Source organism: Suricata suricatta, chromosome 10 (assembly GCF_006229205.1).
Source record: "Suricata suricatta isolate VVHF042 chromosome 10, meerkat_22Aug2017_6uvM2_HiC, whole genome shotgun sequence".
In the NCBI taxonomy this organism is placed as follows: domain Eukaryota; kingdom Metazoa; phylum Chordata; class Mammalia; order Carnivora; family Herpestidae; genus Suricata; species Suricata suricatta.
In genome coordinates, this window is record NC_043709.1 from 125,837,433 (window position 1) to 125,854,558 (window position 17,126).

General features: G+C 43.7%; 1 protein-coding gene across 4 annotated transcripts in view; it reads left to right on the top strand.

Moving 5' to 3' along the window:
- Window positions 1–11,276, top strand: part of SEPHS1 (selenophosphate synthetase 1) — a 30,176-nt gene extending 18,900 nt beyond the window's left edge. For 2 of the 4 annotated variants that reach the window (XM_029953219.1, XM_029953218.1), the window contains exons 8-10: window positions 6,041–6,253; window positions 8,134–8,303; window positions 9,636–11,276. In XM_029953219.1, coding sequence (XP_029809079.1) covers window positions 6,041–6,253; window positions 8,134–8,303; window positions 9,636–9,725 — 473 coding nt within the window. In that variant the 3' untranslated portion in view covers window positions 9,726–11,276. Of the gene's footprint in view, window positions 1–6,040; window positions 6,254–8,133; window positions 9,423–9,635 lie in introns of those variants that run through there. The other 2 variants (XM_029953221.1, XM_029953220.1) reach the window with 2 other exon arrangements.
- Window positions 11,277–17,126: the final 5,850 nt, after the last annotated feature.

Genomic DNA, 17,126 nt, shown 5'->3' on the forward strand with positions numbered 1-17,126 from the left:
CTCTGAATCTCATGTATTTATTATTGTTATTGTTATTATTATTAATTTTAGAGCAAGAGAGGGAGAGAGAGAATCTTAACAAGGCTCCATGCTCAGTGTGGAGCCCGACTTGGGACTCGATCCTATAACCCTGGGATCATGACCTGAGACAAAATCAAGTGTCAGATGCCCAACCTACTGAGCCACCCGGGTGCTCCCTCGTGTATTTTAAAATATTTTTATCACAAAGACTGGTATCTTTAAGCAGTTAGTTGGGTTTTTTTATATTTTGCTTCACTGAATCATACTTCTTGTCTTTTTACTTGCTGTTCTGTGCACACTTAGCATTCTTGAATGTTATTCTGGGTGTGTGTTGTATGTAATTAATTTTCATTGCTGTACAGTTGTCTGCTCGGTCACTGACTTTGCTGGCCCAGTGCTGGCGGGCATTCGGGTCCCGGCCGAGGACATTCGGGTCCATGTGTGCAAGAGGTCAGTGCTGCCCCGGCGTTTCTAGATGGTGCTCCTCGCTTCCGAGGGCACCTGCAGGCCATGGATTACAGTGATCTGCTACATTTAAAACTTTTCTGTAATATATGTTTCCATTTATTTTGTTTTCTTTTACTATAAAAATTATATGCTCATTATAGAAGCTTTTAGAAAATGAAAAAGGGAGAGAAGAAACATTGTTCATAGTCCCACCACCAAGACAGCTTCTGTTAATAGATTAGTTTTCTTCCAGGGTGTTTTCCTGTGATTGCTTGGTGGTTTACTGTTGTTTTATTGTTCATGTTTTCAACTAGTGGCTATCATGCATTTTATTTGTATTTGACATCTGTTTTTACTTGACATTACTGAATTCTTTATTTTCACATTATATCTTCTTAGAATACATAATTCTTAGTGCCTGGATGGTCTGTCAGAGATAACACCATAATTAATTTGCCTTTTACCCGCCCCTGAATTTGGGGTTGGAGGGGTATCAGATTTTTCCAGTTTGTTTCTGTGTTCCAGGAATGTTTCTTTGGCTATATTCCAAAGTCAAATTTTAATTCTTTGTCCTCAGTTACTCTCCTCACTCATGACTAAGACTTTTTGTTTGTTTCTCTTGTTCATGTACCACTCAAACTCTTTAAGGAGTCTTTTTCCCTTTTTCTCGGTCCTTCAAATTAAGTCATTAAACAGTTTGAAAGTGGTTTTTACAGATTTTTATTTGCATGCATTTTCAGTTTGCTTGTATTTGAGCATTTGAGATTCCCAGTCCTCACTTTTTGTTACGTTGTTGTGAGGATTACGATATGGCAGAAGCTTACAGGGGAGCATTTGATCATATCTGGCAAAATTATGTGTATATTTAGACCTAGCAGTCCCGCCTCTGGGACTAATGACATGACATGTGTGCAAGGCTGTTATTCATTAAAGCCTGTTTATAACTGCAAAGGAAGGAAGCAGCCCAGATGTCAGACAGTAGGTTGCTGAGCGATCTAGTCCACATGCTCACAGTGGAATACTATGCAGCCATTAAAAGAATGAAAGATCTTTATTTTTGGAAGCTCTTTGTTACTTTAGAGTTGCCTATTATAGGGGCACCTGGGGGGCTCAGCTCATCTTCTCACTGTTCATGGGTTTGAGCCCTGTGTCAGGCTGTGTGCTGACAGCCTGGAGCCTGCTTTAGATTCTGTGTCTCTGTCTCTCTCTACCCTTTCCCCACTCATGCTCTGTCTCTCTCTCTCTCTCTCTCAAAGATAAATCAACATTAAAAATATTTTTTTAATTTGCCTAATATATATCAAATTAAATAGTAGCAAAACCAGGTGGGGAAGAATTATTTCAAGTCAATTTGAGCCCACTATTTTCAGTATATAGCCTCAGGACAAAGATGTGTCATTGTATTAGGTGGGTTTGTGTTTAGGAGGATATTGGCATAGTATGATAAAACCAAGAAGTTAGTATAGTTGGGAACAAATTTCAAGTATAAAAAGAAATAAGATCAAAGAAGTAGAATTATAAACTGTAATCTTGGGGCGCCTGGAGGCTCAGTCAGTTAAGTGTCCAAATTCGGCTCAGATTGTCATGATCTCCTGGTTTGTGAATTCGAGCCCTGCATCGGGCTCTGTGCTGACAGCGAGGATCCTGCTTGGGATTTTCTCTCTCTCTCTTTCTTTGCCCCTCCCCCACTAGTGTTCTCTGTCTCTCTCTCTCTCAAAATAAATAAGTAAACATTAAAAATAAACTATAATCTTTACTTTGGAATTATCAATATGAACTCAGGATCTTTCCCCTCTAAAAATGCTTATTTCCAAGCCAACCGAAAAGCCTGGGAGCAGCGATAACCGGGCAGTAATGACCTCTCAGTGCCCAGATTGTGATCTGCGAATTAACATTTCCCATGAAAAAGAGCCAGGACTCCTTGGGGAAATGACTGATTTCAACTCTGGGAAAGGAAATGCAGAAGATAAGCGTGGGCCCTCCCGTGCCTGAAAGCAGAGGAGCTGTGGGCAGCTAATGGGGTCCCGCCGCTGCGCCAGGACTGGGCCACCCAGCCAACATCCAAAGGAAGCGTGACTGAAGTCAGCCGAAGCACATCCAGTATCTAAAACCGAGAGCTGACACTTCTGGGCCACCGTTGGAAGCTGCTAGAGCATACATTTTACCTTTCTGGTATGGACTGTATTTTGGGAAATCCGAATAATTGTTTTTTAAATTCTTTAGAATAGTCACTTGTAATAAATGCAGGAAGATCATCAATCACACATTTGCCATTTTTGCTGCCCCCTTGATTTAATGAGCCTCAACGACAAACATCAACGGCTGCTAAAAGCCGTAAGTGCCCCCACCCCCACCCGACCACCAATGAAGTACTCTTACCAGAGAAACTGAACTTGAATCTCATCAGGCCTTGGACCTGACTGCCAGTGTGGTAGAACCTGTCATTATCAGGGAAGACAGCCAAAACCAGCATGCAGGAACTGCCACAGAACAAGTGACTGTCTCCACCACAAATGACGTGGGGGAGAAAAAGAGGAAACTTAAAAACTAAGGTTTAGGAGAGGTCTGTTACATACAATACTGTGTTGGAATGATAATGGTATTGTAGTTAACAAGATTTTTTAAAAGATTTTATTTAGTTTTTAAAGATTTTAACATTTATTTTTTGAGGGGGGAGGGAGGAGCATGGGTAGGGAAAGGCCAGAGAGAGAGTTAAGAGAGAGACCCCCAAGCTGGAGAGTCCCAAGCAGGCTCTGCGCTATCAGGGCAGAGCCCAGTGCAGAGCTGAATCCACAAACCGAAACTGTGGCTGAGATCAGGAGTCCAGCGTTTAACTGACTGTGTCACCCAGGGCGCCCCCTTTTTTTAATCTTTGAGAGTTAGATACTGAATTACAGGTGAAGTAGTTATGATTGGGGTTTACCTTAAAGTTACCCACCCCACCCACATCCCCCAACAAGTAGGCGGGAATAGATAAGACTCCCGGCAGAAAGGCGGTAGTGGTTGAAGCTGGGCTTTGTTGGGCACACAGGAAGGAGTTCATTGGGATTCATTAAAATTCCCATAGTAAAATTAGCAAGAGTAATTCCCTGTGCAGGGAGGTACAAAATGGTGAAAACGGAACCCTGATTACTGGCTGAGATTGGCTGTGTTCTGCGTACTCTGGTCCTCTTAGCTCATCCAAGATGGCACTGGGAAGAGTGCTGAACTGCAGGTCTTCGCGGGTGGCAGTGTCACTGGCTGCCCCACTGTCCTGGGTGCAGGTGTGTTTACAGAATGGATGTCTAGGTGCTTAACCACCATGATGGACTAGAAATTCTTCTCTCCACCTGTCTTGTTGAGAATGCACTTATTAGTCTGAACAGAAAATGTACCAAAAAATAACACTGACTCCAGAGTACTCCTGTAAACATGGAGTGTGTTTCATTTCATGAGAAAAAAGTATTTTTTAAAAAATAGTTTCTCCGCCCCAAAATGAACTACTTCAGTATGAATCTAACAAAGGACATGTATGCTGTGTATGAGGAAAACTGTAAGACTGATGACAGAAGTCAAAGGAGCAATAAATAAACGGAGAAGTATTCCAGGTACAGCGGTAGAGAGACCACGTCACCACGATGTCAGTCCTTCCCCACTCGATGTGTGAATGGAACTCCATGCGGTCCCATTCACAGTCCTAGCTGGTGATTCTGTGAATACTGACAGGCTGATTCAGAGTTTGTCTGGAGAGGCAGACGCCCCAGGACAGCTGACCCGGTGCTGAAGAGGGGCAGCTGGAGGACTGACGCCACCCAGCCTCAAGACAGTATAATTACAGTCGTCACCACAGTGTGACACCAGTGTTCGTAGACTGAATGCAGAGTCCAGAAAGGGGCCCACATAAATATCGTTTGATCTTTGACAAAGGAGCAGAGACAGTTCCGTGGAGACAGCACGGAGCCTGCTTGGGATTCTCTCTCCCTCTCTCTCTCTCCTCCTCTGCTCATAGGCCCTTCTCTCAAAATAAATATACGTTTAAAAAAGATAAAATGAGATATCAAGCCACAAAAGACATGGAGGAAAGTGAAAAGCCTGTTTCTGAGTGAGAAGACCATCTGAAAAGACCAAAGACTTGGGATTCCAACTCTGACGTTCTCGAAAAGGCAAAACTATGAAGATGAAAAGAGCAGCGGTTGCCTGGAGCTGGGGGAAGGGCGGACGAACAGGCGGAGCACAGGAGTTTTAGGCAGTGAAAACACTCTGTGTGACACTAATGACAAAGACGCGTCCTACATTTGTCAACACATGCACCGTCCAATGTCAAGAGTGACCCCCAGTGTAAACTATGAACTTCAGTTAATGATAACGTGTCAGTAACGGCTCATCACTTGTAACAAATCTACCGCCCGATGCTAGGTGCTAATACTAATGAAGAGGGTGGGGCGCTTGGTGGCTCAGTTGGTTAAGCATCCGACTTCGGTTCAGGCTATGATCTCGCAGCTTGAGCCCCACGTCGGGCTCTGTGCTGACAGCTCAGAGCCTGGAGCCTGCTTCACATTCTCTGTCTCCCCCTCTCTCTGTCCCTCCCCTGCTCATGCTCTGTCTCAATAATAAATAAAAATTTTTTTTTAAGTAATAAGAGAATTGGGGGGCGGGGAGTACACAGGAACCTCCTATACTTTCTGCTGTTTTTTTCAAACCTAAAAGTACTTTGAAACTTTCATTAATTCAAAAATTAACCTTAATTTGGGTAATGCACTTGTAGTGAGAATGCCTTGAATTTAGGTCCATCTTAAAAAGTCTTGTTCTTTGATTTTAGGATGCCTTGGGCCGGTTTAACTTTCGTTGAGATAGTAATTCTTTTTTCACTCACTGGAGAATTATTGCAAACTGAAGCTGCTGATAGTTCTAAATGGTTGAAGTAGAATAAGAACTCTCGGGGACGCCTGGGCGCCTCAGTCGGTTAAGCGCCTGGCTTCAGCTCAGATCAGGATCTCCCAGTCCAGGAGGTCGAGCCCCACACGCGGCAGGTTCCGTACTGACAGCTCAGAGACCAGAGCCTGCTTCGGATTCTGTTTCCCTCTCTGCCCCTACCCCACTTGCGCTGTCTCTCTCAAAAATAAACAAACATTTTAAAAAATTAAAGAAAAAAGAAATAAACTTTCAGAACTTCACTCTGGTTTTTGTGAGGGGTTTTTTTTGTTTGTTTGTTTTTAGAAATTACTTTTTCCTTATTCCAAAAGGTCATCTCCCTGAGGAATTAGGAGTAGTGAGATCAAAGTTTATTTAACATTTTTAAATGAGGAAAGGTGCTTTTCTTTAAATGTTTATTCTTGAGAGAGAGAGAGAGAGAGAGACATAGCATGAGCGGGGGTGGGGCAGAGCAAGAGAGGAAGACACAGAATCCAAAGCGGGCTCCAGGCTCTGAGCCCTAACTCAGGGCTCGAACTCACAAGCCGTGAGATCATGACCTGAGCCAAAGTCAGACGCTCGACCGACTTAGTCCCCCGGGCGCCCCAAGGAAAGGTGGTTTTCTATTCTCAGGCTTCATTTGTTTCACCAGATAATAAATGGGTCCTCTGTCCTCCCCTAGCTGCAGGACTCATGCACACGTTCAATGCCCACGCTGCCACCGACATCACGGGCTTTGGAATTTTGGGCCACGCACAGAACCTGGCCAAGCAGCAGAGGAATGAGGTGTCCTTTGTGATTCACAACCTTCCTGTCTTGGCCAAGATGGCTGCTGTGAGCAAGGCCTGTGGAAACATGTTTGGCCTCATGCATGGGACCTGCCCGGAGACATCAGGTACAAGGACCCTGGGCCCAGATCTGAGGACTAAACTAGGGAGGCTAACGGAAATTTCCTGACACGGAAGCAGCCAGGTACTTGGGCACGACCTTTGTGTGAGGTCAGTGCTGGTAGATAACCTTGGCCTTATCACGAATGCCCTCGGGTGCCGTAGGTCGCCCGTCTCCTGCCATTCTGTGTGTGACCTGCCATTCTGTGTGTGACCGAGAGCAGCATTCATTTCTGGGTTTCTGTTTGGTGTCAGGATGGAAGGTCGGGAGAACATGGGAGAAAGGAGTCATTACTCAGCTTTCATTGGAAACAGCATTTGAATTAGCTGTGATACCTATAGGTTACATTGAACAGGCTGTGTTTTTTCCTTGAAGAAAAAGTCTAAAACCACAATGTTAAGAATGAGAGTATTTTGGGGCGCCTGGGTGGCTCAGTCGGTTAAGCGTCCGACTTTGGCTCAGGTCATGATCTCATGGCTTATGAGTTCGAGCCCTGAGTTAGGGTTCAGAGCCTGGAGCCTGCTTGAGAATGAGAGTATTTTCCCAGTGCCCTTTACCTTGATATTTTATCCTGTCCATCCTGTCTTTTTTTCAGCTTTACTTATTTCTGTCTTCTTGATAATTCAGTAGTTTCCCTACTCTGAGAAAAGGGTCAGGTCATCTGGGGATTTAAAAATGCCAATGGCTGCGGGTTCCCGGGTGGCTCAGTCGGTTAAATGTCTGACTTTTGGTTTCGATTCAGGTCCATGATCTCATGATTCATGGGGTTGAGCCACATCAGGCTCTGCACTGACAGTTCAGAGCCTGCTTGGGCTTCTCCTTGCCCACCCCCAAATAAATAAATAAAAATTTAAAAATAACAAAGAAAAAGTCAGTGCCTAGACGTGACCCCCAGGAAGCCAGTCTGGGGTGGGGGCCTGGGCAGCAGTAATTCTAACAGTGCCCCTAGTCTAGGATGCAGCCAGAGGCGAGGACCCGAAGGCCCTGCCCCCGTGTCAGCTCTGTAAGAGGACTTGTAATTCTCTGGTAGGTCTCCCACAGCCTCTGTAGAGACCCTTCAATTTCCTGTCTTTAAAAAAACAACAAAAAACTAAAATCCATTTTCTAGAAAAAAATTCCAAGAGGGCAACTAACTGTTGGTCCCGTCTGGCCAGAAGAGTGCCTGCCACCTGGTGGGCCTGGAGTAAGTGTCGAATGAATTAAACGAATATTACTGGCAAACTCCGTTGGTTTCCTTTATTCCAAAACGAGAAGTTTCTACTTTTTTTTGCAAAAGTATAGTTTCATATTTTTTCCTGTGTTCTATTTACAAATATATAAAATTTTCTGCCTTAGCTACTGACCTTTCGATGAAGGTTTTTGTAACATATTTTGTGCTTTTTCTGTTTTGAAGATGACGGGACCTAGATGCTTTGAGGCATACACTCCTTCGTGATCTTAGGTTTTAAGTTAAAAAAAAAAAGCCCTTTTTGTAAAATGAGGAATCCATGCAGAAATGTCAAAAAGGAAAAATTTTCTTTCGGTTTAAATACTTCTTGTAAAGCAGCAAGAAAAAGGTAGCAACCACATATGTTATTGAGGCCTCAACTACCTACTCCTACCCTACAGTGTTAAATGAGTCACACCTCGCTCATGTTCACGGTTTTAAAGTTTGTTGTGTACTTTTTAATATAGGAGCTTACCAAGAAGTTGCCAATTGCTGGGCAGTTTAATCTGTGGGATTCTCAGTTGACTGGAAAGGGCGGCTCTTGTAGAGACAGAAGAGAGTTGTGGACTGAAGGCATTTGGGCGGAAGTGTAGAGGAAAGACCGGAAGTGCAGTGGAAAGACCATGGCAGAGCACTGAAGATAATCCTTTTTTTTTTTTTTTCTTTTTTCTCTTTGCCAGGAGGCCTCCTAATCTGTTTACCGCGTGAGCAAGCTGCTCGATTCTGCGCAGAGATAAAGTCTCCCAAATACGGGGAAGGTCACCAAGCATGGATTATTGGGATCGTGGAGAAGGGCAACCGCACAGCCAGAATCATAGACAAGCCCCGGATCATCGAAGTCGCACCACAGGTGGCCACTCAGAACGTGAACCCCACCCCGGGGGCCACCTCTTAATCTAGACCCAACTAGCTATTTGGTTTTCTTTTTAAATAGATCTATTTCCTTTTTCATCATTTCAATTAAAGACTATAAACAACAAAAATCTCATTGTGTCTACACATCTGGTGACCTTAGGTCGATTTGTGAGTGGATGCAATTAATAAAATAAAATCCATTGCCTTTTTTTCCTGTTACATTAACTGAAGATGCACCTAATCTTGAGGCAGCTTCTGAGTTGAGAATTATATTGTTATCCAATACTGTTGATTCATTTTGAATCTTTAGACACTTATCTCTTGCCGCATAGGCTCTTTTTAAAGGTGCTTTCACGTAGCACAGACATTACCAGTCGTGGTGTCAAATAGCAGTTGGTGTCTTTTCATTTTGTGTGTATTTATCGTTCTCGGTCTGGTCTTCTTTTAAGTGTCTTGAATGGGATTCTGGAAAGACGGAATTGGTAAGTGACACAGTGGTAGCCCGGCAGTGAGAGGGTTGCGTGATTCCTTCCAGTCTTGGCTTTGTGAAGCCCCGTCTCATTCGAGAGCATCTCTTTGACCCAGGACATTTTCCCAGTAGCGCGTTCAGTTAAACAAGGCAAGTGCTTAACTCTGCATGGAAAGCACTTTGAAGACAAAAGAGAAATCTAATTTCTTTTTTGTAGCCTTCCTAATATTTACAGTAATACCATTAACTGTTTTCTTTATTGACAGCAAAAAAGGATACTTTTTGCGATGTAATTAGATGTTCTATAGTGCAACAAGGAATTGCCTCCCGAAAGGGGGTTCATGTATAATACTCATTTACAATTCAATATATAATTAACTACACAAATAATTTTTAAATATAATCCAAAATAAAGACTGTTCTGTGGATGGTAGTGTTTAATACATTTTATATTTTGTATAGTGACTCAGGCCTCTTGTTTTCTTAAAATCAGCAGTTATTTAGCCTAATTCTTAGCATTATTTTGTCCTTGGCGCCAGTATATTTTCGTGCACGCTTTTTGTGATCTGTGTTAAAAATCTGCATTGCCAACATTGCAGCTCGAACTTAAACTTGTTATTCAAATAAATATTTAATTTTTTTTTATTGCTCTTGTATAATCAGATGCCCCCTTTAGTATTATTTTAGAAGCGTTGGGAGGGTTTTGGCTAAAAGTACAATTTATTGGGGAAAACTAGATTTTAGTTTTATAAAACTTCTAAGTCTTTCACGGGACCTATATTTTCTTGAATTAAATTTTGTAGTTCTAGAACAAATAGGTGATCTAAAACGGTGTTTATCTGTGTTACTTAAAAACAGAGGCTTCCTTCTGTCTTAACCCACCAAACAGTAAGGACGGGATTGCTCTCATTAAGCACAAGTGCACTGACGGCTCCAGTGTCTGCCTAAGAGAAAAAGCACCCCCGTCCCTGCGAGTTTCTGAATGCCTCCTGCTTACAGGCACCCAAGCCGTGAGAACAGACCCTCTTCTTGCCAAAGGAACCCACGCCTCGAGAGAGGACACCCCCGGAAGAGGCTTCGCCGTGGACGCGCCCTCCGCCAGGAGCCAGAGGGCAGCTGTTGTGCGGGCATGACTGGAACTCAAGCCATACGCGCGGGTGTGCAGGACCTCAAGGGCAGCCTCGGGACTGACACTGATTGGACGTTTTGTAGGCATTTATACAGATGTTGGTCCTCAAAAGCTACAAACCAGTGGTCTACAAAATAAAATGTGTTGGAAACCTCTGAGTAAGGTGAACATACTGTTGAGCTTTTTTTTTTTTGGATACACCAGTGATGACTAGATCTGAATTCTTTTTAATGTTGATCATGTGAATGCTGAGGATTTCCTTGGTGGTGGGGCTACTAGAGGAAGTGAGCTAAGCAGATTATGTACCTGAGGATATCATCTTCGTGAAGAATCATGGCTAGAAAATGCTGGGTACAAGGAGGTCCGTGTAATTCGTGATCCCAAGGAGGAAGGACTGGTAAAAAGGGGGGGTTTCCCAGAGAATAATGCAGATGACCCGCACTAGGATCACTTGGGGATGCTTGTCACACGCCCTGCCCCGGACCAGCAGAATCCGGATTCTGGTGGACTAGGGAAACCATCTTTCATAGGCACCCCAAATGGCCACTTAAGGGAGGTCAGATCTAAGGGAGTGTCACAAAGGCCGGGGGGCGGGGGGTGAAGGGAGGAGCTGCTTTCACAATATGCTTTTAAAGGAATTTTTCTTTCAAATTTTGGCCACTCTGTTTATTGCCATCGGCGCAGCAAAACACAAGCCAACCCAAGTATTTTGAAATTTCCTTGAAAGATCAAGTGATTGGATTTTTGACTTCTTAGCAAAATCTGTGTAAATATCTTCAAATTTGGTGAAGAGTTAACAGACAATACTTTGGCTTCCTGGTAGCCCTTTAACACTTCCCGTTGATCCTGGGTACAGTGATTTATTTTCTTTAAGCCCTAGGATGCAGTTGCATCCAGAACTACAGCTTGTGAGAATACACAGAACTGTTTGCTACAGCCTGGAGAGGCTGGGCCCTGGTGAGGTCACCCATCCCCTCGGGCAAGAGGTCCCTTGCCAAGGAGTATCAAAGCCTCGCTTGTTACTTGCACAGGCTGTTGAAACATTTACTGTAATTCTGTCCAGGAAGAGAAACTGAAATATTGTGTAAGCAATATGTACTTTTTGGCTAAATGTTTTTTAAATCACTTACTATATTGTAGTCTCTGACTTCTGCATGCCTTACGATGAATAAACGCGAGTGTTTTTAGTTGTTCTGATTTTAGATGTATGAGCCTGCAGTTTGTCTGAATTTAGTGTTGCCTTTAAAAAAAGAGTTCTTTCTGAATTCTAAGTTTTACAGTCTTGCTCTGTAAAGACAGACCAGAATAGCTATATGATACTATACTTTTTTTCCAGAAGTAATAAAGAAAGCATAGTTAATGACGCTTCAGATACTTGAGTGTCTTGTGTGTGTGTTAGTAGAGAGATCTCTCTTTACTTGAGCTCATTTCCCCTGCTCAGCACCCTTTTTCTCTAGATGAGGTAATGGTTACATAGACAACATAACTTAGTTTCAATAGTAATGTGTACTTTTTCTTATTAAATGTCTGCATATGAGTGATGCGATTTAAAAAAAAAATTTAAGGTTTATTTTTGACCAAGAGTGATCAGGGGAGGGGCAGAGAGAGAGGGAGACACAGAATTCGAAGCAGGCTCCAGGCTCTGAGCTGTCTTCACAGAGCCCCAAGCAGGGCTTGAACTCATAAGCCATGAGGATCATGACTTGCTGAAGTCCGACCTTAACCAAATGAGGCACCCAGATGCCTCATGAATGATGCAGTTTTTAAACATGCCAGGGTCCACATGCAAAACCAACAGATTGAAAAAACCTATTCTCAAAAGGGGAGCACGGGAGTATCACTTTGTCTCTGGTTGGTTCAGTCTCCTTGTCGTAAACATGGCTCAACGAAGTGAACTGTGGCTTTGCTCCGCCCTTACTGAATGAAACCATCACCATCGGTTCGACAGGGGCTCGCTGAGGTCTAGATGTGCTCAAGAGTTGCTAGAATCTGAGCTGGCCCTGGCCAGGGACTTTCAGTAGGTCAGTGAACACTGGGTGAGTAGGTCTTGGGCCTGTTCTCTGCAGGGTTTCCTGTATTTCCTCTAAGTTCTTAAATAACTGACACCCAACTCTGGATTCACAGTTGATGTTTTTGGTGGTTTCGGATTGTCCTTCCAGCCCTCTTGCCTGTGGAGGGGCTTCCTGCTTGGGAGGACCACATCTAAAGAAGCCCATCAAAACTTTGTGGAAGGAACTAGAAAATCCACCCCACCAGTGATCTGGTTGCAGAAGAGCCAGTGTATTTTGTGCTCTGCATTTCAAGAACGCATATGCACATAGAAGTTTATGGAGAGGTGTGAAATGGTAAGTTAATTATCAAGTCTTATATTTTGCCTAATTCTTAAAGGAAAATTGTATAAAATTGATGTCTAGAACATGGCCCTGTCTTTGGTCCATTCTGAAACTAAGAAAATTCTAGAAGTCGAACCCCACTCTGCTGCTCATGCTATGCTCACCACATCTGTCACTCTACAACACTATTACAACACCACTGACTATTCCACATGTGCCTTTCACCCGTGTCCTGCCCTTTCCCTAACTGGAAGCTTGTACCTCCCACCCCCCTTCAACCCACTTTTCCCACCCCCCACCCCGTCCCCTCTGGCAACTGTCAGTTCTCTGTATTTATGGGTCTGCTTCTGCTTTTTGTTTGTTTTACATTCCACATAGAAGTGAAATCATATGGTATGTCTTTCTCTTAGCATAATACCTTCCAGGTCCATCCATGAGCCCTCCTGTTTTTCTTTTTTAAATAAAAGCCTAGAAGGGTGCCTAGGTGGTTCACTCGAGCATCTGACTTCGGCTCAGGTCATGATCTCTCCGTTCATGGATTAGAGCCCCACAGAGCCTGGAACCTGCTTTGGATTCTGTTTCCCTTTCTCTCTGCCCCTCCCCCGCTCATGCTCTGTCTAATTCTCAAAAATAAACATTAAAAAAAATTTAAATAAATAAAGGCTAGACTTCATTTCTAGTACATTAAGAAATAATACAAAGGAATCATGGGGCACCTGGGGGGCTCAGTCAGTTAAGTATCCAACTAACGCCTGGTTTCAGCTCAGATCATGATCTCAGTCATGAGTTCAAGCCCTGCATCAGGCTCCACACTAGTAGCACAGTGTGCTTGGGATTCTCTTTCTCCCTCTCTCTGTCCCTCCACTGCTTGTGCCCTCCCCCACATCAAAATAAATAAATAATTATTAAGGGGCACCTGGGTGGCTCAGTCAGTTAAGCTTCCATCTTTGGGTCAGGTCATGATCTCGTGGTTCATGGGTTCAGTCCTGCATCAGGCTCTGTGCTAAAAGCTCAGAGCCCGGAGCCTGCTTCAGATTCTGTGTCTTGCTCTCTCACTGCCCCTTCCCCACTCACACTGTTTCTCTGTCTCAAAAATAAATAAACATTAAAAAAAATACAAATGAATCAGATACATATCTATAAAGGATTTCTCATACCATAGAACAAGACCATTATCTTAGAATAAAATTAAGTAGAATATTAACAAGAATTGTTGGGGTGTCTCCGTGGCTCAGTCTGTTAAGTGTCCAACTCTTGGTTTCGGCTCAGGTCATGATCTCACGACTGGAGCCCCGCATCCAGTCTTTGTGCTGACAGTGTGGAGTCTGCTTGGGATCCTCTCTCTTCCCTTCCCCTGCTTGCTCTCTCTTTCTCTGTGAGTGGGGCCAGCAGGGAGGAAGATGTCACAATCACTGGTTGCCAAGCCCTGTATCCCAGGCCTCCAGGCAGACTGTGGCATAACTTGCTTTCCAGCGGTACAAGGAAAGCTAGCAGATTTCTGGCAGTAATTTCAGAGAAACATCCAATCCCCATGTATCTGAATTGTAAAACAGCAGGGAAATTCTGGACATGACCATCCCTGAGGTATCCTTCCCTCCCTGGGTTTATGGTATTTCCCTGTGGCCCACAAGCTTCCCAAGTCACTGGTTTACCCTTCAACTTGACTCCCGGTTCTCAGAGCGGGGAGCTGGCCCCAGTCTCTCCCACTGTCAGGGGTCACCATTATGGTCGCTTGCCTCCCAGTGGTGTCCTCAAAGGGTGCAGGTTTGGGGTGTTATCATCACAGAGCAGATATGGGGACCCCTGAATCTCTGTGCAAATGAGAGTTGCCGACTCACATCAATGGTGACATGATTGGAGGCAAACTGTATTTTGCTGCACCACTAAGGCTTCAGGATGTGCTTGCTCCCACAGTATAGCTGAATCTACCGAATACAGAAATCTACAGGCGAGTCACAGGAAGGCTAATACCAGTGTAGACGTAGAAGCTCATTCATCTCACCAGGCAGGCAAATTAAGACAACAATATGAAGTTGTTGGGTTTTTTTTAACTTCCATAATTGGCAATGATTTAAAAATGGATAAAGTACAGGGCTTTCTTACCAATGCTCATTGATTACTGTCAAATAGTTGAAAAACACAATAAAAATTTTAGGAATTATCTGTAATAACTCCAGAGAGTAGAATGGTGGTTGCCAGGGGCTAGAAATAAGGGAATTTAGCAGATGTTGGTCAAAGGGTACCAACTTCTCTTTTTTTAAATTTATTTTTAGCATTTATTTTTGAGAGTGAGAGAGACAGACAGAGTACAAGCCAGGGAGGGACAGAGAGAGAGGGAGACCCAGAATCCAAAGCAGCCTCCAGACTCTGAGCTGACAGCACAGAGCCCAATATGGGGCTCAAACTCACAAACCATGAAGTCCTGACCTGAGCCGAAGTCAGACACTCAACCAGCTGAGTCACCCAGGTGCCCCAAAGGGTGCCAACTTCTATTTGGAGATAAATAGGTTCTGGGGATTTAGCATATAGCACTATAGTGACTATATTAACAAAAATGTACACTTGAAATCCGTTAAGAGGAGACTTCCCACACACACATACATACAGAGATAACTATGCGAGGGGCATCGGCTGGCTCAGTCAGTAGAGCATACGTCTCTTGATCATAGGGCCATGAGTTTGAGCCTCATGTTGGATGTAGAGATTAATTAAAAATGAAAATCCTGTGGCGCCTGGATGGCTTAGTTGGTTGAGTTGGATGGCAACTTCGGCTCAGGTCAAGATCTCTCTCTCAAAATAAATATTAAAAAAAATTTTGGGGGCGCCTTGGTGGCTCAGTCGGTTAAGCCTCCGACTTTGGCTCAGGTCAGATCTCATGTTCGTGGGTTCGAGCCCCTTGTCAGGCTCTGTGCTGACAGCTAGCCCAGAGCCTGGAGCCTGCTTCCAGTTCTGTGTCTCCTTCTCTCTCTGCCCCTCCCCCTCATGCTCTGTCTCTCTCTGTATCAAAAATAAATAAAACATTAAAAAAAATTTAAAAAAAATTTTTTCGAGGTACCTGGGTGGCTCAGTCGGTTAAATGGCCAACTATCAGCTCAGGTCGTGATCTTGCAGTTTGTGGGTTCAAGCCCTGCATCAGGCTCTGTGCTGACAGCTCAGAGCATGGCGCTGCTTCTGATTTTGTCTCCTTCTCTCTCTGACCCTTCTCCTCTCAGGCTCTGCGTCTCTCTCTCTCTAAATAAACGTTAAAAAATTTTTTTTTAATTTTCAAAAAAAATTTGTTTTAATTTTTTTAATGTTTTATTTATTTTTGAGAGAGAGAAAGACAGAGAATGTGAGCAGGGAAGGGTCAGAGAGAGAGGGAGACACAGAATCCAAAGACAGGTTTCAGGTTCTGAGCTAGCCATCAACACAGAGCCTGACGCGGTGCTTGAACCCATGCACTACAAGATCATGACCTGAGCTGAAGCTGGATGCTCAACCGACTGAGCCACCCAGGTGCCCCCCCTAAATTTTTTTTAAATAAAATCTCTATACAAAACCAGTTAACTATGTGAAATGATGCTCTGTTAACTTGATAGTGGCCATCATGTCACAATGTATATGTATATCAAGTCATCCCATTGTACACTTTAAATATATATAATTTTATTTGTCAATCATACCTCAATAAGGGGGAGAAAAAACAATCTGTAACTCTACATCCCAGGAAATCGTGTTTTGGGAGAACATATATATATATGTGTATATATATTCATAGATATATATTTTTTTTTTAGGCTGTGGACTGGTTGATGTTTTCTTTTTTTTTTCGCATAACATTTTATTGTCAAATTGTTTTCCATACAACACCCAGTCCTCTTCCCCATAAGTGCCCTCCACCATCACCACCACCTCTTTTCCCCCCTGGGAGAATATATATTGATGGCAAAATGCTCACACTATAATATAAGATGAAAGAGATACCGATTTTGTAAAATATACACATATGCATATATGCCAACCATATATGAATGGAGAATACATGGAATTTTCCCAATTTTCTCCTGGAAAGCAGGAGTAGGAACGACTTTTATTTATTTGAGTGTTTGTTATTTTTCAAAGTATATTAATTTATTCTTTTTTGAAGTTTCTTTATTTTGAGAGAGAGAACCTCAAGCAGGCTTCCTGCTGTCAGAGTAGAGACTGAGAGGTGGATGGATCTCACGAATTGTGGGATCAGGAGTCAGACGCTCAACGGACTTGGGCACCCAGGTGCCCCGCGTGACAGAATTTGTTGCCAAAAATTCCTTTTCTACTTTCAGTTTTTCTACAATACGTATGAACTATGTCTGATCACAAAACATTAGACCATGTCAACATATATGTACTTATTGATTATATATATGTATCTAAATAAGTATATGAACATGATTGATGCCAAGACGGAGTATACACAAGGCCGAGATTTTCCAGCAGGATCTACGGCCCCCTCTCTTAACCTCATTCTGGGGCAGTTGAGCATCACAAGAGAAAACTGCTACACCCCCGAGAGCACAGGGTCCTGCCTCTCTCCCCCCCCCTCAGGCCACACACACCTCCTCCTCCTGCAGATCGGTGAGCCCCTGCTAGGTGCTCGCTGTCTTCCTCTCCAACTGGGCTGTGAACCCTTTGCCAACAGGAAACATGGCTGCCCGCATTCTAGTTTCCTCTACTCTGTGACACAGCCCTGCACAGAGACGGCGCTCAAGACCTGGGCACACCTCGGGGCGGGGCCAACAGTGCGGAACAGAATCCAAGGATTTTTTTACGTCTCCCACCCCTGAAATGCAGCCAGACCAACACTACACCGCCCAGCACACCCAGAAACCGGATGTGAGGATTGACACAACAATGTGCACAGCCTGAACC